The 23885-nt window shown below is 46.4% G+C and overlaps 1 protein-coding gene across 7 annotated transcripts in view; it reads right to left on the bottom strand.

Moving 5' to 3' along the window:
- LOC141095453 (ATP-dependent translocase ABCB1-like) overlaps positions 1–23885 on the bottom strand; it is a 724951-nt gene that overhangs the window by 416371 nt on the left and 284695 nt on the right. For all 7 annotated transcript variants that reach the window (XR_012233391.1, XM_073581452.1, XM_073581451.1 and 4 more), the window contains exon 9: positions 11983–12107. Coding sequence is in view for 6 of the 7 variants with exons in the window: in XM_073581452.1 (XP_073437553.1) it covers positions 11983–12107 (125 nt within the window). In the remaining variant the exon portion in view is untranslated. The remainder of the gene's footprint in view (positions 1–11982; positions 12108–23885) is intronic.

The raw sequence follows: 23885 nt of genomic DNA, 5'->3' as shown, positions 1-23885 counted from the left end.
GATCTGGAGAGCCAACCGATCACACTACCAATTCCTATTTATGCAAGTTGCACCTATTAGGAAAGACGTGTCAAGGAAGAAGAAATGGACTTTACAGAGAAACATCCCATCTGCAGTGCGTCCAGTACCCTATACAGAAGAACTTCTGGTTTCAAAAGCACCAGAAATATTTTCAGTCGAGTCAAGTGAGGAAGAAGAGGGCGCTTAGAGTCATAAAGCAAAAAAAAACTTTGTTTTAGTTATAGAATATAATTCCACACGGTATACAATCTTTTTGAAACGTTTTGGTCCCTACAATGGACCTTCTTCAGACTAAATGCCATGTAACAGAAATAGAAAAACAAAACAACATTAACATACAAGGAAAAGACTAACACATGTTATAAAAACAGTTGGTTTCCATAGTACATCATAGACCAATTTTAGTCACACCTGGACTAGAGCTGCACAGAATGACAAGCTACTCATGAATGAATTTTTATACACAATTGTTTATAGTAAAAAGGAATTATCATCATAATCCTAGAGGGAAATGAATGCGTGGATATCCTTTCAGTATGTACAAGACAGTATGTCACTTAGGACAAAGGTTAGAGAAAAATACACCAGAGACTTAATACAAAATGGAACCACCAATCTATGGGTAATTAAGGAGATATTCATCGATAATTCAACCGTATACTCATGGATAATACAATAGTGCAATCTCTCGATTTTAATTCAAATAGAAAATCATAGCTATCTGTACGAAATAACCCCCAGAACCTGCAGAGCATATTAGCAGGATGCAAAGGGGGAAAAAGGGGAAAAAAGGAGGGGTATGGAAACACTCAATTTAAATTGCTCGCGAATTTATTAGAACAAAATGAAAAAATATAAAAATAAAATAAAAAAATTGAAAAAGTAGACAAAATAGAAAAAAACGAAAAATTATATTACAAGCAAAAGTATACGGTATATAAGATGGCAGGACACCTTACCATTGAAATAATCTTGTTAGTGTTCAAAATAGACCGGGTGGGTCAGAGTAGCATGGAACAATATAAGGAAGCTGCTCTGTTGAAAGATAGAACCGTTCCTTGTAAGGCAAACAGTATGGCGTAGATACATTGTGGTGTTGTCATAGAACAGGAGCGGTGATGCTTACCATGTGGAGCTGTGAAAGGACATCATATGAGAATCAGCGCTGCCAGGTATGTGCTGTGCCGCTGTGGAGAAGTGCGCTGGTAGCGACTGCAAGAGGTCGAGATTAAATACCCGACATAAGTGCGCCCTGTAGCGCACGTGTGTGAGCTGTCCAGAGGTAGCCGGAAAAGAAGGGGAGTGAAACGCTACACGGAGGTTTATGCTCGGGCGCCCGAACTGTCCACATGAGTTATAGGCCCAGAATACCACAGCAGGCCCATAACATTAAAGAAGCAGTGAAACCCAGCCATCCGGGGATCCTTAGGACAGAACTACAGTATTAAGAATCAGTGTTGCAGCAGTTTGAAAGAGAAGAAAGAAAGTGGTCCGGGAAAAGTACAGGGCGCAGATTATCCAACATGTGGCAGGTCATTGCGTGGGCTAATGCCCTTTGATCCGGGGTGAAATGGACAAGGAGGATGCTGCGGTTCCGCCAAAGGCGCTATTAATGTACTGGAGGATGTGGCAAGTAGTGCAGGGAAAGATGAAGGAACATGTGATTTGCAACCTGTGGTTAATGCTGTGAAATACTTGAATGTGCTAAGAAATGGATATAGTAAAGATATTCAGTTTCAAGTTGAAATGGACTGTGTCTCAGTTCTTGCGAAATGTCTGCAGACAGCCTTCAGTGGCGCAGAAGAAAATCTGACGATGCTGGACCTGAGGACACAGATATGTTGACTAAGGGACACTATGTTTATGTGAGGGGAGGCCAGGGTGTGATGGAACAGAAGTCCTCAGTCACGGCTACCACCCTGGCCGAACCTTACAGCTATGTGTACTTTGCACCCCCCTGCCTGTGGGCGTACTGTCTTTGAAGCCGCTGCGTGTTTCTTTTTGTTTGAGAAATAAATTATTGGCATCAGTCGTCTTATTGCTATTAGTAAGCTCCCAAAACATTTTTTCAGGCCCTGTGTATGTGTTTGTAGTACTTTTGCAAATCAATATATCGCATCAGCCATGTTGTTGCCATTTCTAGGCCCCAAAATACTTTTTCAGGCCTGATGTCTGTTTATAAGTAGTTTTGCAAATCAATACATCACATCAGCTGTGTTGTTGCCATTTCTAGGCTGTGACAAAGTCACTGGCAAACTGCTGGAGGGGACATATGTTTCACTACACTTAATGGTGTTAGTGATATAAAACCCAGATGTTTTCCTCCAGCACACTAAGTGCGGTGAGGGGTTAGATTATTTTGTATAATGGCCTAGATTTTATGTGGACATCCATAGAGCGGGTGAGAGAATGTCCACATTATCTCCACCTTATCTCCACCCCATGGTGTGGCCTGAGGTTTAAGTAGCTGGCCTCCAAAAGCAGCAGTGTTCAGTGTGTGGAGAGGAACACTCCAGAGAAGTGTTAGTGTTTTTGCTTACGCCTGAACTGTGAGTCTTGCTAAGCCAGAGTGGTCTGATCTCCGCTAATACATGGATTGTGCCTAGTACTACCATTTTGTTTTTGTTTTGCCCAGAGGACCGTGTTTTCTTTGTGCCTCACCTTGGTTTATGATGCATGTAAATTAACCAAGTGCATTCCTAAAGCCGCAGTGTACCCGTGTCTACCTCCATGTACAGCCTAGCCAGTCTCCAGATCTCAACCCTATAGAAAACCTTTGGAGGGAGTTGAAAGTCCGTGTTGCCAAGCGAAAAGCCAAAAACATCACTGCTCTAGAGGAGATCTGCATGGAGGAATGGGCCAACATACCAACAACAGTGTGTGGCAACCTTGTGAAGACTTACAGAAAACGTTTGACCTCTGTCATTGCCAACAAAGGATATATCACAAAGTATTGAGATGAAATTTTGTTTCTGACCAAATACTTATTTTCCACCATAATATGCAAATAAAATGAAAAAAAAACAGACAATGTGATTTTCTGGATTTTTTTTTCTCAGTTTGTCTCCCATAGTTGAGGTCTACCTATGATGTAAATTACAGACGCCTCTCATCTTTTTAAGTGGTGGAACTTGCACTATTGCTGACTGACTAAATACTTTTTTGCCCCACTGTATATGCCTGCTGTAAAAAACAATTCAGGATATGATGGATAAGGTGGTGGCACAGGAGGTAGAGGAGCAGGAGGAGGAGCAGAGCCAATTCATGCCGTTATCAGGCTTGTCATCCACACATGGCTTGCAGGGTGTTTTACTGTCCCAACATCAGCCAGGTACCCAACTGTACAGTCAGGGGCGAGGATGAGAGGATGATGAGGAGGAGGAACAACCATTTTCAAAGCAGGGTGGCACTCAGATCAGCTAAGGGGGATCACTATAACATGGTTGGGGGATAGAGAGCATCCAAATTGTTCTGCCCATTCATGTGCAGCGCTTAAGTGCTGTTCCAGCTATGGCCATTAGATGTCATAGTTGCCCCTGTTCATGGATTTAGAATCCTGTTCCTTTTAATTGTTGTTTGGTTCAGAACCATCCCTTCAGCTTCCCGGACTTGGAAATTGTAGCCATTTTACCTCAGATCCCTGAGGTACTCACATGTGCCCAGCTCCCTGCAAAATCACTGCTTTTATCAAGTGGATTCCGGTGAAGTTTTAATGCAGTTATGTGATATGTGCTATGTATCTGTGATAGCTGCCATAATGAAGCCCCCCATGATATTTGCAATGTATTTTCAGCTCCTGTAATGCTCTTACACTGCATGTTAGATAGATGCTCCCTTGTTCAGTTAGCACAATTCTTGCAGCCTAAGTTGTTTAGATATCTCTTTTCTCTTTTCATTGAATTGTGTCTTGTATTGCTCAGCCTCTGTGATGATTCCTGCTGCTGATGTGACAGCACTCTGTATCATTGTTTTACTGATATAATACGACCCTGCATCATTGCTGTGTTAATATCTGCCAGTACTGATGTATTGCACTGTCTGTTTCCTTATAATTTTTACCTGATTTTATCTACAATTGTGTTAAAAAATCTTCGATCTCATCCACTACTGTGTTCACCAATCTCATCTATTATATCATCCGTTATCATCTACCATTGTTGTCCATCCCAATAAATATAGACTTAAGCACCCATACAGTCTTTTTACTGGGAGTGGATGAAGGGTTTAGCTGTATGCTGGAATCCACACAGCGTCATACGTGGAAGAAGGCAGAACAGTAAAAACAGAACCGCCGGCCGCAGGCAGTGATTACACAGGTTTTACGGGCCGCTATCACCCAGACTGCTCCACATAGGGTACTACAGCAGCCACCATAAAGCCGTAGGGAATAAGAGCCCAGGGCTCAGTAAAGGGCCACAGGTCACATGCGTTGATTGCATAGACTGTACTGGACCGCTAACACCCACACTGCTCCACACATGGGTATCACAGCAGCCGCCATACAGCTGCAGAACGAGAGTGCAGCTCGCCAACAAGTGCTACACCATTCCGCCACTCTGAAGTCCACTTATACATAGACTCAGTTTCCCACCAATATACTCAGCAGTACGCAACTAAACTCAAAATGTCTCAAAACAGCACATCCTCACTCAAAACGAGGTCACGAGAAAGTTCTAGTAGGTCGTCAAAAGCAGAGCTCGCTGCTTTCGCTCGTACTAAAGCCAAAGTGGCCAAAGCAAGATCCTCCTTTGTCAAACGAGAGATGCATTTAAAGCTGAGACAAACAAAGCAAGAATCGGAAACCGCACGTTTGCAGGCAGAGAGAGAAGCGGAAGCTGCACGTTTGCAGGCAGAGCTAGAAAGACTTGTGGCAGATAAAGAGACAATAGCTAAGGCAGAGTATTTGGAAGCTATGAAGGATCCTGATTGTGAGAGACACAGCAACATTCTCGGACCAGATCTAGAGCAGCAAGATCCAGCGCAGCGCATCGCAGAGTACGTCCGTCAACATTCTGGCATGGATTACAGCCCTGACGCATTATATCGATCAGCCCATGCTGATTACCAGCGATCCAAACCCGAACTTCCCTACCATAGACAAGGAGACGTCCAGCACAGAGATGTCGACCACAGCTACCGATCCACTGAGCAGAAAGTACAGCTCCCATCCCACCTTAAAGAGACACCTTCTTCACCGAGAAGGTACTGCACAGACTATCCAAAGTCAGAAGCGTCTTACAGGTATGGTGATATACCACACGCTAGACATGACTATAATACACCGGCTTGCGCCAGCACTGACCGAGCTATCATGGACTTTGCAAAGTTCTTTGCCTGCCGAGAACTGGTTACAAAGGGACTTGTAAAGTTCACTGATAAACCCGAGAACTATCAGTCATGGCGAGCCTCAATCTGGAACGCCATTCATGGTCTGGACCTTTCTTGTAGTGAGGAGTTACATCTCCTTGTAAAGTGTCTCAGAGGTAAGTCGGTCAAGCATGCCAAAGACAGAGAGACATTAATATAAAGCATCCACGCATAGGTCTACATAACGTGTGGGAAAGACTTGATGAATGCTATGGGACAGTAGAAGTCATAGAGAATGCTTTATATAAAAGAATTGATGATTTTATTAAGATAGGACCTAAAGGTTATGAAAAGCTTAGAGAACTGAGTGATTTATTGATAGTTACAGATTGCCCAGAAGGAAGGAGATTTGCACGGATTCGCGTTCTTAGACACCACTGGGGGTGTTAATCCGATAATACAAAAACTTCCTTACAACCTACAAGAAAAGTGGGTTACATGTGGTTCACGGTATAAGCAGAATCATAATGTACCATTCCTTCCTTTCACTGTGTTTGCAGATTTTGTCACCAAACAAGAAATGACCCTAGTTTTGACTTTACTCTGTCGTGTTCCACTGACCCCGGTGTCAAACCCAGTAGGACACCCGTGGCAGTCCACAAAACTAACATTGTTTCCACAGGCCCTCCTCACAATGTGAATAAACCCCCTCCAGATGAGAGCAAGCCTCAGGATGTCAGTAAACAGTGTCCTCTACACAAGAAACGACATCCTCTACTGAAATGCAGAGCCTTCAGGGAGGTCTTTAGAGGATCACAAAGGTTTCCTCAAGGAGAACAACATCTGCTTCAAATGTTGTGCCACAACCTCTCACCTCGTCAGAAACTGTGAAGATAGCGTGAAATGTGCAGAATGCAACAGCATGGATCACAATACAGCCTTGCACCCTGAATCACCCCCACGAGTGTTGTCGCAAGCAGAGGAGCACGATGGGAAGCAGAAGGACACTGACGGAGACACCCTGAGGTCAGCTCTAAATGTACGGAGATCTGTAGGGGACTCACAGGAGGAAGGTCCTGTTCAATAATCTGCCTTGTCCGAGTCTATCCTGCAGGCTGCAAAGACAAAGCCCTCAAAATATACACAATCCTGGATGACCAAAGTAACAGGTCCCTAGCCAGGTCCATCTTCTTTGACAACTTCAGCATTGTAGGCCCTGTTTCTCCTTACACCCTGAGGACGTGTTCAGGTACCGTTGAGACGGCAGGGAGAAAAGCAACCGGATACAAGGTGAGGTCATAGATGGCCAAACCTGTCTATCGCTACCAACCATCCTGGAGTGCAACCAGATTCATGACAACAGGTCAAAGATACCTTCATGGAAGGTGACGACACATCACCCCCATCTGAAGCGTATAGCCCAGCCCACCTGATACCTGAGTCGGATCCAGAAGCCCCAATAGCTTTACTCCTGGGAAGAAATATACTACGAGTCCACAAGACTAGAGAATGTATAAATGACTACAGGAATGCTCCGTACGCACAGAGGCTCGACCTTGGAAGGGTCATTCTAGGAGACATCTGTCTAGGAGGAGCACACAAGCCAGCCTCAGTCAACAATATGCTTACCAGCACACTAGAAAATGGACATCCATCTCTCTTCCTGCCATGCCACAATAGTCTGCTGGTAAAGGAATTCCCAAACAGCACCCCCCTACCTTGCCCTTTCTCAGTACCTACCAACGAGGACTATGCCTGTGAAGGTGAACAAGACCACGTGGGATGTACAGTCTTCCATAAGACAAGGGAAGATGACAAGGTAGCGATGTCCATAGAAGATAGGATGTTCCTGGACATCATGGAGAGACAAATAGTCAAAAGATGAATTGAACAGTTGGGTCGCACCTTTACCATCGCGGCCTCAGAGAAGGCGCCTACCCAACAACAAGGATGTGGTCTAAAGCCGATTCATCTCCCTCAGGTACAAGCTTCAGAAGTCAACTGAGAGGAAGGAACACTTCTTTACCTTCATGGGGAAGATATTCCAGAGCAACCACACAGAGATTGCACCTGCACTTTGGCCCTCAGAGGAGTGTTGATACCTGCTCATCTTTGGAGTATACCATCCTAAGAAGCCAGGTCAAATACGAGTGGTATTTGACTCAAGCTCCAAATGCGATGATGTTTCATTGAATGATGTCCTACTCTTGGGCCCAGACCTCACCAACAGACTTCTGGAGGTACTACTCTCTTTCCGCAGAGATACGGTGGCATTTATGGCTGACCTACAACAGATGTTCCACTGTTTTCAGGTCAAAGAAAAACACTGAAACTACTTGAGGCTCTTCTGGTACCGTGACAACAATCCGGACAAAGACATCACAGAATACCGGATGAGGGTGCACATCTTCGGGAACAGACCTTTCCCAGTAGTCGCTATCTATGGCCTCTGAAATTCCGCCAAAGAAGGCAAAGAAAAGTATGGGTCAGATGTCAGATCCTTCATAGAAAAGGACTTCTACGTAGACGACTGTTTGAAGTCCATGCCGACAAATGAGGCTGCAATCAGTCTACTAAAAAGGGCTCAAGAAATGCTCCACTCAGTCTAACCTAAGGTTACACAAGATTTCCTCCAACAGCCAAGAGTTGATGGAAGCCTTTCCCTCTCAAGACGATTCCAATGATCTAAAGGACCTAGACCTAAGCATCGACTCCCTTCCCATGCAGCGGAGCCTTGGATTGCTTTGGGATCTGAAGACAGATGCCTTCACCTTCCAGATCAGCAAGGAGGAGAAACCCTTCACACGCAGAGGAGTCCTCTCTTTTGTGAATAGTCTATACGTCCCCCTGGGATTCGTAGCTCAAGTAACATAGTAACATAGTTTTGAAGGCTGAAGGAAGACCTTATGTCCATCTAGTTCAGCCTATTTTTAGTGCAGCTGTTCTACATTGTTGATCCTGGGGAAGGCAAAAAACCCACAGAGTAGAAACCAATTTTCTCCATAGGGAAAAAAATTCCTTCCCCTAAGCTGGGTCAACCATCTACCTTCTGTTATTCGTAACCTTCTATACTGTTACTCACAAGAAAAGCATCCATTCCTTTCTTAAATTCATTCAGTGAGTTGGCCATCACCACTTCCTCAGGAAGAGAATTCCTGAGCCTCACTCTTACTGTGAAGAACCCTCTTCTATGATGGTGCAGAAATTGTCTTTCCTCCAAACGAAGAGAATGCCCCCTTGTTCTTGTCACAGTCCTTGGTACAAACAGTTCTATCCAAGTAACTATCCAAGGAAAAATGATGCTAAGAGACTTCACCCAAGATACGTCTGATTGGGATGATCCACTTAAAGCAGAAAAAGCAGACCTGTGGGAAGAGTGGAGGAGTTCTCTCGAGGCCTTGACCAACCTTTGTATGAAATGACCGTATGCTCCTGTGCCATCTACAGAAGTCAAGACACTCAGTGAACACACAATACTCAGACTGGAACTCTGCACTGCTGTTCTCGCAGTTGAGTTGGCCAAGCTTATCTCAGATGCGATGAATCTGGAGACCAAAGATGCAGAGTTCTACACCTATAGCAAGGTGGTACTGGGATACATCTGCAATGAAATGTGACGCATTTATGTCTACATCAGCAACCGGGTACTGAGGATAAGAAGATCCACCTGCCCTAATCAGTGGCACTATGTGCCTACTCACCTCAATTCTGCGGACCATGCCACTAGATCCGTTGCTCAAAGTCATCTTAAGGACACTACATGGTTCACATGCCCTGCTTCCTTGTACCGTTCGATGCTCCACATTGACAGGCGTGATACGTTCAAACTAGTGGATCCAGATGCCGACGAAGAGCTCCGTCCTCGAGTGTCTGCTCTGCATACAAGGATTTCAAGTCATCATCTGGAATCTCATCAGTTCAGCAGGTTCTCTACCTGGAAGTCCCTTGTTCGAGCCATCGCTTGTCTACTTCATGTGGCCCAGTCCTACAAGTCAGCAATACCTGCAAGCCAGAGACCTTGTAAAGGTTGCCATCACTGCAAGCATGCTTATAACGCCCTCAACCCAAAAGAACCAAATAGTGGCATCAGTTGATGCCAAGTGGGGAGTGTTCTGCCCAGTCATGTGCAGCAAGACATTTCTTAAGTGCTGTTCCAGCTATGGCCATTAGATGTCATAGTTGCCCCTGTTCATGGATTTAGAATCCTGTTCCTTTAATTGTTGCTCTGTTCAGGACTGCCCCTTCAGCTTCCCGGGCTTGGAAATTGTAGCCATTTTCCCTCGGATCCCTGAGGTACTCACATGTGCCCAGCTCCCTACAAAATCACTGCTTATATCAAGCGGATTCTGGTGAAGTTTTAATGCAGTTATGTGATATGTGCTATGTATCTGTGATAGCTGCCATAATGCAGCCCCCCATGATATTTGCAATGTATTTTCAGCTCCTGTAATGCTCTTACACTGCATGTTAGACAGTTGCTCTCTTGTTCAGTTAGCACAATGCTTGCATCCTAAGTTCTTTTTTCTTTTCACTGCGTTGTGTGTTGTATTGCTCAGCCTCTGTGGTGATTCATGCTGCTGATGTGGCAGCACTCTGTATCATTGTTTTACTGTTATAATAACACCCTGTATTATTGCTGTGTTAATATCTGCCAGTGCTGATGTATTGCACTGTCTATGATTCCTTATAGTTTTTACCTGATTTCATCCACAATTGTGTTCAACAATCTCCGATCTCATCCACTACTGTGTTCACCAATCTCATCCATTATATCATCCATTATCATCTACCATTGTTGTCCATATCATCCCAATAAATATAGACTTAAGCACCCATACAGTCTTTTTACTGGGAGTGGATGAAGGGTTTGGAATCCACACACTGACCCGTCAAAGTGCTAGTAAGCACGAAACGGCCGTTGTCAGACATTGCTCACTCCTCCCTTCAGCCTCCCGGACATGAAGTTTTAATGTGGATTGCTAAATAAAGCGCACTTTTTCACCTGGATCGGTGAGTGCTGTGCTATTCTTTCCCCTCATTGGGTGCAATTTTTAGCTGAGCTGCCAGTAGCAAGCCTTGCTGCAGACCGCCAGCTCAATCCAAGATCATACTACAAGCTTTTCATTGGCGGCATTTGGAACATATGCTACTAGAGCAAACATTTTGGAGCTGTGTGGGAACTCTGCCTCATGTTCTTTGGGTGAAATTTGTAAGCTGCTTCTAAAAGGGTACTCTGCCTTAAAGTCTGTAGATGAAATTTATAAGCTGCCCCATGGTCTGTGAGTGAAATTTTATGCTCCTTTTTAGGGGTATTCAGCCCCATGCTTTGTGGATGAAATTTGTAAGCTGCTAATGTAGGTACTCTGCCCCATGCTTTGTGGGTGGAATTTTTAACTGGACTGGAAGAAGCTAACCTCAGTTTCTGTGAGGGCGCTGTTAATTTTCTTATGTTATTCATTTTCTTTCTATTTTTCCAATGATTGTTACAGTGATAGAACCCCTTGTAGTCATTTCTCTATTCACATTCACATTTTTTTGCAATTGTCCTGCTCTTACCCCTATTTAGCCTCCTTTTGCAGTCCACTAGCCATCACTATGACCATTTTACAGCCATTTTAAAGCACCAAAGTTTGGGTCCACATTGACTTCTATTGGGTTCGGGTCTGTGGTCAAGTTCGAATCTGAACTGTGCTTTTTACGGTATATTCGTCGAACCTGGAGTACCCGAACATCCACAGGTTAGCTCATCTCTACTCAAGAGCAGATAACTATGAGGAGTTGGTGGAAAATTTCATCAAAACATATAAGGATCTTGGCTGTAACATGTCCTTAAAGATCCATTTCTTACATTCGCATCTAGACTTTTTTCCACCAAACTGTGGAGCATTGAGCGATGAGCACGGTGAGAGATTTCATTAAGATATTGCGGCTATGGAGAAAAATATCAAGGAAAATGGAATTCACTAATGCTTGCAGATTACTGTTTAATAATTCTAAGAGTTGATCCGATGCAAGAGTTCAAGAGAAAAGCAAAAAAGAGTTGTCACTGAATGAGGACCAAATTTTGTAGTACAATTTCTCTGTTTATGATTCGCATATTTATAATTGCAAAAATAATAATGTTTCAAAGTACTGAAATGTCTATGCATTAATTATATGTAACAGTAAAAAGTCTTTGATATCACAGAAACAAAAGCCAACTAAATTTTTTTATTGTCAGATTTGAATTCAGGAGGTCACAATCATTAATAAATGGCTCATTTCATAACTGAACCTGACAACTATTGAAATTATGATGAACAGTGTTATCAGAGGGCAAAGTTAAGGTGCACAGTGTTTTCAACAATTCTAGCTAAAAGCTGCCAGGGAAAGAATCTTGCTGAAATTAACCTGAAAACAGACCTTACAACAGTTGAATAACAATTGTTATACTGTAGCAGTGTGCATGACTCACCGGATTTTATTCTTTCAGCTTTTAAACAATTTATTTACATAAAAACAATCAAAACATAGAAAATTATTCATCTTTAAGCTCAACTCACTCTCTCATATTATGCCTACTCATGAGGGTGATAGAAAGATTTAATGACCCAATACAGCCATCATAAAGTTTGTGAATTTACTCCGTGTCAAATTACAGCACAAATTTCTTACTTTTCTGATGCTTTTTCTTGTCCATTGAATGCAACCACCGTTCTAATGGCTGTCAAGACTTCTTCTGCAACTGCCCCTGCCTTTGCATAAGCTTTTATCTCTTTAGTTATATATGATGCAGAAATCTGGAAAAAAAAGATAATAACATTGCGCAGGGTATTATCAATACTTAGATGTGCTGAATTTTAGAAAGCTAAAAAGAAGAAAGAGGGTACAATGTGGCATGGGGCGGTAGCCATGGACGAGGTACTCATGCTACACGCCCTGGAACACTATATGAAAGTAAGGGTCCTGGCTGGGTGTGTGGAATTTGGCTGTAGTGGTGGTATGTCCTTGCAGACCACATGGTGCAGTTGACTTTGGCTGGCCAGGACCAGATGTACAGTTCAATGAGGGAGACCACCACTCAAAAATAAACTGTCTTTTACTGAACAATAAAGGGGAAGCATGCACAGTATAGCGGATATTGGGTGTATAACTTCATGGACATTTCTCTTAAAACGTAGAACATCTTCATACAAATTCTCTCTTTCCTGCCTAGATTCATTAAATCCTGCCCCAGTTAGTTCCTCTGCCTTCATCATAACTCAGTACAGTACTTTGGGAGCTTCCCTCATCCCCAATAATGGCACTTCAGTCCTGTAAGTGAGAGTTTTGATCTTCAACTCATGATACTGTGTCCTTTTTCCCTTAGGGGAGATAATAATGCCACTTTGGCCATCACTTAGTTTCTCTGCTTGCTAATACCCATAAATTACTGCTCGGTGCACTCTCTTTGTCTCGCATTCCCTATTCTGATTTGTTCCATCACCTCGTTGACTTGCAATCTCAGTACTGCCCCACTAGGCTTCCTGCCCAAGATCCTATCTTCAGAGAATCACTAACTCCTTCCATCACTTTTCCTGGTCTCTATTATGGATCATGCTATTTTGGTGCGGTTGTCTCCTCTCAATTCATGTACACCCATTTCATGCAGCACTGCTGACTAGTCAGACCATAAGTCTGCTTTTGTTGCAGGCTGCACCCTATCTGGCCTCCTGACAGGAAACTCTCTCTGTCCATTCACTTTAGTCCCTATGACTTAGGGTTAGCAGTTGGGACAAACCCAAACTGTTCCTAGTAGCTATCTGTGGCTGGGCAGGGCACAACGCTATTGCTAATAACGCACTTGCAACAATACACTTCTCTGGGGTGGGGTGGGAATGTGGGCTACATCTCCACTTCCTTACATTGCACCACCCTATAGGAGGGATCAACCTGATGCATACCAAGCATAATCAGGAAAAAAAAGAGAAAGAAGTATACCAGATGGGCAGGGAACTTAAAGAATTGTCATAAACCAGTTATTTCTAACGGCCTGCCCAGAAATTGAGCTGGGCTGCTAGACTAATAAGTACTTACCCTTGTGGAGGCTGCACAGTTTGTCCATTCATAATTGTGAATACAAGCTTTTCTCTTCCTATTTTTCGTATGCAGAAATGGTCTAGTGTATATTTCAATTGTCAGTTCCGTAACAATGTATATGCGATTATTTGTAGCTGTCCTGGGATCTACTTTGTTAAGACAACTAAAGAACTCTGATAGAGGATGCAGAATTCAAACATCGCAATGGTAAAAAAATGATCTTGCAAAAGATTACTCACCAGTCCTCCTTGATGAGGCATTTATATTGTACTTCGCCCTCTTTTTCACAAGTATTTTTAGTCCTCCCAGTCACAGATCATCTCATTTCTCTCAATTACTACTGTTCCAATCTCTCCTTTCAGTGTGGTGAATTACAGCTCAGCTGTCCAATTTGGGGCAGGAGCATGTTGAGATATCCATATAGTGTATAGCACAGGGATAGGACACAGCTGGAATGAGGGACAGATTCTGACTGCGCTCTCTGTAAAAAAATGCTGTGTGTACTCTGCAACCCATATCTGGGGTATGACTGTGCTAAAAGTCACTGTGGGTACTCTAAAAATACATCTGGGAGAGTACTGTGCTAAAAGCCACTATGTGTGCCCCCGCCTTTGGAAGTACTGTCCTTTAAGCCAAGGTGTGTGCTCAGCACCCCTCCGCCTGTTGGAGTACTGTTCCTTTACTATTCCTAGTACTATTAGCACATTTGTTACTCCAACTCAGCTCCATACTTTCCTTGCATATTGCCGCCCCCCAAATCCTCATTGAACCCCACTGTCTTACTCTCTCTGTCTACTTTATCTATCCCGTTATTAGTACAACTACCCTCGCTTCCCCATATCCTAGTTTAAAAGCACCTCCATCCGTCTGACCGTTTTTACCCCAAGCACAGGTGCACCCTCCACAATGAGGTGCAGCTCTTCCCTATCGTAGAGTCTGTAACCGACAAAGAAGTAAGCCCAGTTCTCCATGAACCAAACGTTTCCTGAACCAATTTCAAAGCCACTTATTTATCTCTCTAAGCTCCTGATGTCCTTCCAGTGAGGATGGTGGCATTGGCAGGATTTCCGAAAACACTAGCTTAGAGGTCCTGCACTTCTCATTCTCTTCCAGTTTCCTGTAATCATTTTTAAGGACCTTCCATCTCCCTCTAACTTTGTCATTGGTACCAATGTGTACCGTGACCACTGGGTTTTTTCAGCCCCACCCAGGAATCTGTCTATCCAATCCACAATATGTAGTACCCAAGCAGCCGTCAGACAACAAACTGTCCGGCATTCACTGTCTCGTCGGTAGATGACTCTGTCAGCCTAATTATTGAGTCCAATATCAGCAACATCTGTCTGGCCTTTGCTGCACTCCTATTTTCTTCCTTCCTACAGCAGTCGTTTTCCTGGTTGCTACAAGCAACGTCCTGCTATAATAATCCTAGTCCTGGGCTTGCATTCCTAATATCAGCCAAATGGAAATATTTACTAGGTTGTGCCAGATCAGAACTGAGCTCCCTGGCACTTTTTTTCCTTACCCCTTATTGTAACTGTCACCCAGCTATGGAGTTCTGGGTCCTGATATTCCCCAACTCCATATCAATGGCCCCAGCCAGTGCATGCTCAGTGAGCTCCAGGTTTGCAATGCTCCTTAAGAGAGTTGAGCGACTTTTGTTTTTTTAGGGTCGCGTTTCGTTTCGTGAAACCCGACTTTTCTAAAAGTCGGGTCGAGCAAGATCGTCCGATTATAGGGAAAAGTCGGGGTCGTCCCGAAACACGAAACCCAATGTAAGTCAATGGGGAATAAAAGTCGGCAGTGAGAGGAGGACAGGAAACACACCTACAGTGCCCATTTGAATGCCAAAAGCATCAATTCTTCTTACTTAAGCTTGTCAACCTTAATTAACTTCATAATACAAGTTACGCACTGAAAAATGGGGGTTATTTGGCTAAAGTTGTGGGGGGGAGGGCTGGCTGCAGGTTTTCATGTGCCCTGGGCGAAAGAGCGCCCCTTTAACACATACCACAACTCATCATGCTCATGCCCAAATAGTGCTCCAAACATAATGGGCCCCATTTCTAATGCTCTAGTGTATAATGGGCCCTGTAAATGCTGCACCAGTGTCTGATGTCCACCTTTGGAATGTTCCAGTGTATGGTGGGCCCCATCTATCATTCTCCAGAGTATAGTGCTCCCCAAAAATTGCTGTCCCAACATTGAAAACAATCAAATAAGTCTCCTCGCTAGGGAATCCCTGTACTTCTCTGGATTCCTCGACGTCCCCATCTTCCATCTCACTGCACAGTATTTCAACTTTGCAAGTGCTGTGATCCTGGGCAATCAGGGGGGGCCCACTCGTTGGCGACGGCACTGGCACAGGGCCCATGATAGTACGGTGGTGTGTCTGATGGCGGGTGGGCCGAACCTGCACTTTCATCTGCAGCTTCCTCTTTGTCACCGTGTAAGATGGAACTGTATATGGGAAGGGTAACCTGAGTTTCATCAGGGTCAGATTCAGGTCGTGTAGCGTGCGAGGGGAATGTAGTGGTCTGGGTCAATGTACCAGCAGATTCATCGAGCAGTGGCTGGGCATCAGTGCACTTGTGTCACCCCCAGGAGTACGGTCGCCACAGTGGCATTACCTTCTTCCTAGGGAGTGTGATGTCATGCTTGGGAGCAACGAAGGCTCTCTCTAGCAGGTTAACTGATTGGGCGGCGTTATTCCCACGAGTCATGACCCTCCAAACAGCGTTCATGAAGGCAAAGTGTTTGTTTTACGTGGGCAGTATGGTTGCAAAGCTGAACCTTAAAGGAATGTCCAGAAGGGCACCACCAGGAGTGGAGCCTACGGTTAAATTCGACTCCACCTGGGAAACCTCAACCATGCCAGCTACAGAACAGATGCACACATTGCAAGCTTAATTCCGTTAACGAACGAGACTCCGTCATGCCCCGCGGTCCGAGTCCGGCTTACTAGAGGGACACGTGAGGCTCTGGCACATGAGAATGGCCAATAACTGGTGTGTCATGCCCTTACATGTCCGTGGCTGCATGTGCGCTACACTGAAAAGGCCAGCGTTTGTCGCTTACGGGTGCAGATAACCCGCTGAACAACGTTAGTGATGGGGATCACTGATTACAATTATTACCCGCGAACGATGATTTCCCAGTAAGTGCAGGTCAACCGCAGTTCCGGAATTAGGCCTAACTGTCATTCCTGAAAAAATTAAAAACTTACGTGTGCAAACCACAGGTGCTGTAGCTTGCTTAACAGCTCGCCAGCCGTTCTCACGCCCAGTATGGATTACACGTGATTGCACAAAGGTGAGAAAGGGTACCGTATCCCCAGATAACATGTATGGATAGCGTACACATTCAAAATATATGTCTATACATCAGGAGGCAGGCTCAGACGGTGTTAGGCCCAGTATGGATTGCACGTGATTGCACAAAGGTTAGAAAGGGTACCGTATCCCCAGATAACATGTATGGATAGCGTACACATTCAAAATATATGTCTCAGGAGGCAGGCTCAGACGGTGTTAGGCCCAGTATGGATTGCACGTGATTGCACAAAGGTTAGAAAGGGTACCGTATCCCCGGATAACATGTATGGATAGCGTACACATTCAAAATCTATGTCTATACATCAGGAGGCAGGCTCAGACGGTGTTAGGCCCAGTATGGATTGCACGTGATTGCACAAAGGTTAGAAAGGGTACCGTATCCCCAGATAACATGTATGGATAGCGTACACATTCAAAATATATGTCTCAGGAGGCAGGCTCAGACGGTGTTAGGCCCAGTATGGATTGCACGTGATTGCAGAAAGGTTAGAAAGGGTACCGTATCCCCAGATAACATGTATGGATAGCGTACACATTCAAAATATATGTCTCAGGAGGCAGGCTCAGACGATGTTAGGCCCAGTATGGATTGCACGTGATTGCACAAAGGTTAGAAAGGGTACCGTATCCCCAGATAACATGTATGGATAGCGTACACATTCAAAATATATGTCTCAGGAGGCAGGCTCAGACGGTGTTAGGCCCAGTATGGATTGCACGTGATTGCACAAAGGTTAGAAAGGGTACCGTAACCCCGGATAACATGTATGGATAGCGTACACATTCAAAATCTATGTCTATACATCAGGAGGCAGGCTCAGACGGTGTTAGGCCCAGTATGGATTGCACGTGATTGCACAAAGGTTAGAAAGGGTACCGTTTCCCCGGATAACATGTATGGATAGCGTACACATTCAAAATATATGTCTCAGGAGGCAGGCTCAGACGGTGTCAGGCACAGTATGGATTTGACGGCCCAGATTACACAGCGGAGGAGCAGGGAGAGGTAAAGATTGCAAATGCTGGGGCCCTGCCCAAGCAAGGGGGGCCCACTCGTGGGCGTCGGTACTGGCACTGGGCCCCTCATAGTACAGCGGTGTGTCTGACGGCGGGTGTGCACCACCACCGTCAGAGACACTTGATTGCACTATGAGGGACCCTGTGCCAGTGCCCGCGCCCAAGAGTCGGCCTACCCACCTGTCCAGGGCAACGGCACTCGCACGGTGTCGTGCGCTAGGTGGTGACCCCGGCCATGGGGGGGGAGGCAGCACAGTTAGGGAGTTTTAGAAAGTGGCATATGTTGATGTTGGACATTCAGCTGATGCAAAAGGCGAAATAGGTGAAGTCCCAGGAAGAGGTGGACCAAAGCAAGCCATTTTTCTGTCACCCTATGTGTCATCAGGGGAAGGTGGGACAAAATCCTTGGAAACCCATGCATGGTTCATTTTAATGAAGGTTAGATCATCCACATTTTGGGTTGACAGACGGGTCCTTTTTTCTGTCAGGATTGATCCAGCTGCACTCAAGACTCTTTCCGATAGCACACTTGCAGCTGGGCAAGCGAGCTCCTGTAAGGCATATTGGGCCAATTCAGGCCAGGTGTCCAGTTTAGCGGCCCAATAGTCAAAGGGGAATGACCTGTGTGGGAGAACATCGATATGGGAGGAAAAGTAGTTTGTTACCATAGTTGACAACTGCTGTCTCCTGTCACTTTCCATCGATGCAGTATTACCAGTTGTGTGAGCGGTATTTGAAAAATCAGTCCACAACATTGTCATGAAACCCCTGTCTCCAACGCCACTTCTGCTGTGTGCACCACGAACACCTCTGCCAAGCTGCCCCCGGCCCGTACGGCTCGTGTGAGAACCATCACCGCTGCTGTGTGCTGGGAATGCCTCAAGCAACCGATTTACTAGAGTTGCTTGTTTATTAGCCAATATTAGGTCAAGGTTCTCCTGTGGCATGATGTTTTGTAATTTGCCTTTATAGCGTGGATCCAGGATGCTTGCCAACCAGCAGTCGTCATCGTTCATCATTTTGGCAATGCGGGGGTCCCTTTTTAGGATCTGCAAGGCATAATCTGACATGTGGGCCAATTTTCCCGGTGTCAATGATGTACTGCGAGTGCTGGGTGGAGGAGCACTTTCTGGCAAATCCACATCCCTCCAGTCACGCACAAACCCTGTACCAGACCTTGCCACGCCAACATTTTCACTTGCCCCACGAGATGCATCCTCCTCCCCTAAGTAATCATCCCCATCATCATCCTCCTCCTCCTCTTCTTCCTCCACCTCGTCCAGGAGAGGTCCCTGAGCAGACAATGGCTGAATGTCATCAAGGATTCCCTCCTCCTCTTCCTCCTCATCAACATTGGCTGCAGACGCCTGCTCCTTAAGGTGCGTCAAAGTTTGCATGAGCAGACGCATAAGTGGGATGCTCATGCTTAGGATGGCGTCGTCTGCGCTTACCAGCCGTGTGCATTCCTCAAAACACTGAAGGACTTTACAGAGGTCTTTCAGCTTCGACCACTGCACACCTGTCAACTCCATGTCTGCTCTCAAAGTGCCTGGCCGTGTATCCTCCCACAAATGCATTATGGCCTGCCTCTGCTCGCACAGCCGCTCCACCATGTGCAGGGTGGAGTTCCACCTTGTTGCAATGTCGATAATGAGGCGGTGGTTGGGAAGGTGGAGCAATCGCTGCAGCTTCTGCATACGAACGGAGTGTACAGGCGACCGGCGGATGTGCGCGCACAGTCTTCGCACCTTCTGGAGCAGGGCTGTTAACTCCGGATAATTTTTGAGGAAGCACTGCACCACTAGGTTCAAGGTGTGAGCCAAGCAAGGTATGTGGCTGAGTTTTGAAAGGGCTATGGCTGCCACAAAATTACGGCCGTTATCACTAACTACCTTGCCTGCCTCAAGATGTACACTGCCCAGCCATGACTCAGTTTGTCACTTCAAGTACTCGGCCAGCACCTCGGCGGTGTGTCTGTCGCCCAAACACATCATCTGCAACACAGCCTGCTGACGCTTTCCACTAGCTGCTCGATAGGGGGACACATCGTGTGCAACAGTGGCAGCTGCAGATGGAGTGCTCGTACGACTGCGCTCTGTGGACAAGCTTTCGCTTCTGGAGAAGGAGGAGGAGGAGGGTCGAACGCCTACAGCCAACTGTTTCCTATTCCGTGGGCTAGGCAGCATTGTCCCACCACCGCTGTCCCCTGTGGACCCTGCATCCACCACATTAACCCAGTGCGCAGTGATGGACACGTAACGGTCCTGGCCATGCCGACTGGACCATGCATCAGTTGTGAGGTGCACCTTTCCGCTCACTGACTGCTTGAGTGCATGGACAATGCGGTCTTTCACATGATGGTGGAGGGCTGGGATGGCTTTGCGAGAGAAGAAGTGGCGACTGGGTAGGTCATAGCGTGGTACTGCATAGGCCATGAGTTCGCGGAAAGCTGCGCTTTCCACCAACCGAAAGGGCATCATCTCAAACGAGATTAGTTTGGCAATGTGGGCGTTCAAACCCAGTGTACGCGGATGAGAGACTGAGTACTTTCTTGACCTACTCATAGTGTCTGGGAGGGTGAGCTGGACTTGAGAGCTGCATATGGTGGAAGTAGCGGTGGACAGGGCGGACTGAGAGAGGGTTGATGATGGTGATGGAGTTGGTGTTCTTTCTGATGGCCTAGAATCAGTCTTTCGTTGATATAACAGTGGGATTCCCTGACTGCTGTGGCCTTGCAACGACACCTCAACATTTGCTGCTGTGCTAACCGGTGGGCTTACAGTGGGGGAAACAATGTAGCGTTGCTGACTACCTTCGTTGTGATCAGTTGCACATGTGGCACTTGAGGTTTGGTGTTGTGTCCACGCTTGCAAGTGCATGCTGGTTAAATGTCTAAGCATGCAACTGGTATTCACATTTTTCAGATTTTTCCCTCGGCTAAAGGTCTTTGCGCACTTCTTACAGATAACCTTGGCCTGATCATGAGGATTTTGTTCAAAAAAGTGCCACACTGCACTCTTCCTACTTTGGCAGACATTTTGCGGCCTAGCACGCTGTGATCTTTTGACCCTCTGGACAAGCTGTCCAGCAACTCTTTTGATGTTTGGAACCTGTCTTTGGAGTGCTCCGGGCCTGCCAGATAACAGCTGTTGCGATGTCGATGTCTGCTGTGGATGCTCCTCATCTGAGCTATTGGAAGCAGCACCCTCTTCCCCCAATGGATGCCAATCTGGGTCAACAACTGGGTCATCCATCACCTCCTCTTCTATGTCATGTTGTCACGGGGGCTAAGTTCAACTAAGGCTGAAAGACCCGGGGCCCCTGTGGTGTCCCTTTACTAGGGGAAACCCTGTCTGACCCTCAACCCAGGGTTTTTGCTGAAGGTGCAAATGCCTGAGCCTCCGACCTTTCCTTATCTCCTGCTCAGCCCTGCACTTAACCCTCCACCCTCCACCCAGTGAGAAGTCACCACCAAAGCTCCCACACAAATAATGACAGACAGGGAGAACTTAAACTGCACTGCGCCGCACACACACAGGAATAAACAGTAATGTGAACAGGGCACAACTAAACACAAATATGGGAAGGAGAAAGGATAACGACGGATCATACGACACCAGATATGAATCTCTCTCTCTTGAACACCTCCACTCCAGACCGGAACCACTTGGTATGAAACACAAGCTATAATCGGCGACGCCCATAGGCCAGCATGACTATTTAAAGACCGTGGGCGTGACTAACCATCCAACCTGGTCTCCAGCAGGATTAACCCCCGAGAGCCTGAAGATCAGGCCGGCGCCACTGAGGCTATAGTGGCTGGAGGTGGAACTACCTCTGCCTGCCGGATGCTGTGGTGTGAACAGCGTCCGACATGACAGTACCCCGTCTTCTACGAGGGACCCCAGGGCCCTCAAGACTCATAGGACCCGGCTTGTCCGGATGACGACGGTGAAAAGAACTGACCAGCCGATCCGCATGTATGTCTGAGGCTGGAACCCAAGACCTCTCCTCTGGACCATACCCCCGCCAGTGCACCAAATACTGAAGAGTACGGCGTACTACTCGAGAGTCCACTACCTTGGCGACCTCGAACTCTAACTCGCCATCCACCATGACTGGAGGTGGCATCGGCGTTGTGTCCACAGAGCCTACCACCTTTTTCAATAAAGCCCTGTGAAACACGTTGTGTATCTTGTACACTGCGGGAAGTTCCAACCGATAAGCCACTGGGTTAATGATGGCAGAAATCCTAAAAGGCCCAATAAACCTTGGACCCAGTTTTAAAGAAGGGATTTTGAGTTTTATGTTCTTCGTAGCTAACCACACCCATTCACCCACACACAGGTCCGGACCTGGCACGCGTCTACTGTCAGCCACCCGTTTGTACCTGGCACTCATGCTCAACAAACGCTGTTTCACCCGCCTCCAGACTGATGACAATTGGGCTCCTAGCTGATCCTCCTCCGGGACACCCCCGGAGTCACCCTGACGTAAGGTACAAAACTGAGGATGTTGACCGTACACACAAAAGAATGGAGACTCTCCTGATGACTCTTGGCGGTGATTATTTAATGCGAATTCGGCCAGAGGAAGGAAAGTAGACCACTCCTCCTGGTTGTCGGACACAAAGCATCGTAAATACTGTTCAAGATTTTGGTTCATGCGCTCAGTTTGTCCATTAGACTGTGGATGAAACGCCGATGAATGTGACAACTTGATCCCCAACCTTGAGCAAAAAGCTTTCCAAAACCTCGCCACAAATTGCGTACCCCTATCAGATACTATGTCAGACGGTATTCCGTGGAGTCTGACCACCTCCTTCACAAATACCTGAGCCAACGTCTTAGCATTGGGCAAAGAGGACAACGCCACAAAATGCGCCATCTTTGAAAAACGGTCAACCACCACCAGGATGACCGTGTTCCCTGCCGAGGCTGGCAAGTCAGTGATAAAATCCATGGAGATTTCTGTCCATGGCCTATTGGGTACCCCCAGAGGCTGTAGCGTGCCAGCAGGACGGGTTCGGGGTGACTTAGCCCTAGCGCACGTGATGCAAGCTGCCACGTACGAGACCACGTCCTGCCGGATTTTGGGCCACCAGAAACGACGCGATACCAGCTCTAAGGTGCCCTTCACCCCTGGGTGACCAGCCAGTACCGAATCGTGGTGTTCCTTCAACACCTTAGGCCGAAGATGCAGGGGTACAAATGATTTGTTGGCGGGAAGTCCTGGTGGTACCTCCTCTTGGGCCTCGGCAATCTCCGCCTCTACCTCAGTCGTGAGAGCCGAGACCACTACCCCTTTCTGGAGGATGGGTACCGGCTCTTCCCGAGGTTCTCCCCCCGGAAAACACCTAGACAAAGCATCCGCCTTGGTGTTTTTAGCCCCGGGACGGTACGTCACAAGAAAATTGAAACGAGTAAAAAACAATGCCCAGCGAGCCTGCCTAGGAGACAGACGCTTGGCCGACTCCAGGTAGAGCAGATTCTTATGGTCGGTGATAACTGTGACCTGGTGAGCCGCCCCCTCCAAGAAGTGTCGCCATTCCTCAAAAGCCAGTTTGATGGCCAACAACTCCCTGTTGCCGATATCATAATTCCGTTCGGCCGGCGACAACTTCTTGGAGAAGTAGGCGCATGGATGCATCTCGCTCAAGGACGAGCCTTGAGACAGTACTGCCCCCACTCCCACCTCCGACGCATCAACCTCTACCACAAAAGGTTTAGACACGTCTGGTTGCACCAGAATGGGGGCTGAAGCAAAACTATTCTTCAGACGCTCAAATGCACGTATAGCCACCTCAGGCCAGTTCGCCAGATCGGCACCCTTTTTTGTCATGTCCGTGAGCGGTTTGGCGACAGTCGAAAAGTGTTTTATAAATTTCCTATAATAATTCGCAAACCCCAGGAACCGCTGGAGTGCTTTCAGACTCTCCGGCCTCTCCCATTGCAACACCGCTTGCACCTTAGCGGTGTCCATTTTAAAACCAGCTGCGGACACAATATATCCCAAAAAGGGCAACTCCTGGACAAAAAATAAACATTTTTCCAGCTTAGCATAGAGCTGGTTCTCCCGGAGCAACTGTAACACCTGCCTAACATGCTGCAAATGAGTGTCCCGATCGCTAGAATAAATGAGGATATC

The sequence above is a fragment of the Dendrobates tinctorius genome, unplaced genomic scaffold (genome assembly GCF_039654945.1).
Source record: "Dendrobates tinctorius isolate UK_male_01 unplaced genomic scaffold, ASM3965494v1 ptg000070l, whole genome shotgun sequence".
NCBI classification, from domain to species: Eukaryota; Metazoa; Chordata; class Amphibia; order Anura; family Dendrobatidae; genus Dendrobates; species Dendrobates tinctorius.
This window is presented reverse-complemented; position numbering and strand designations above follow the sequence as displayed.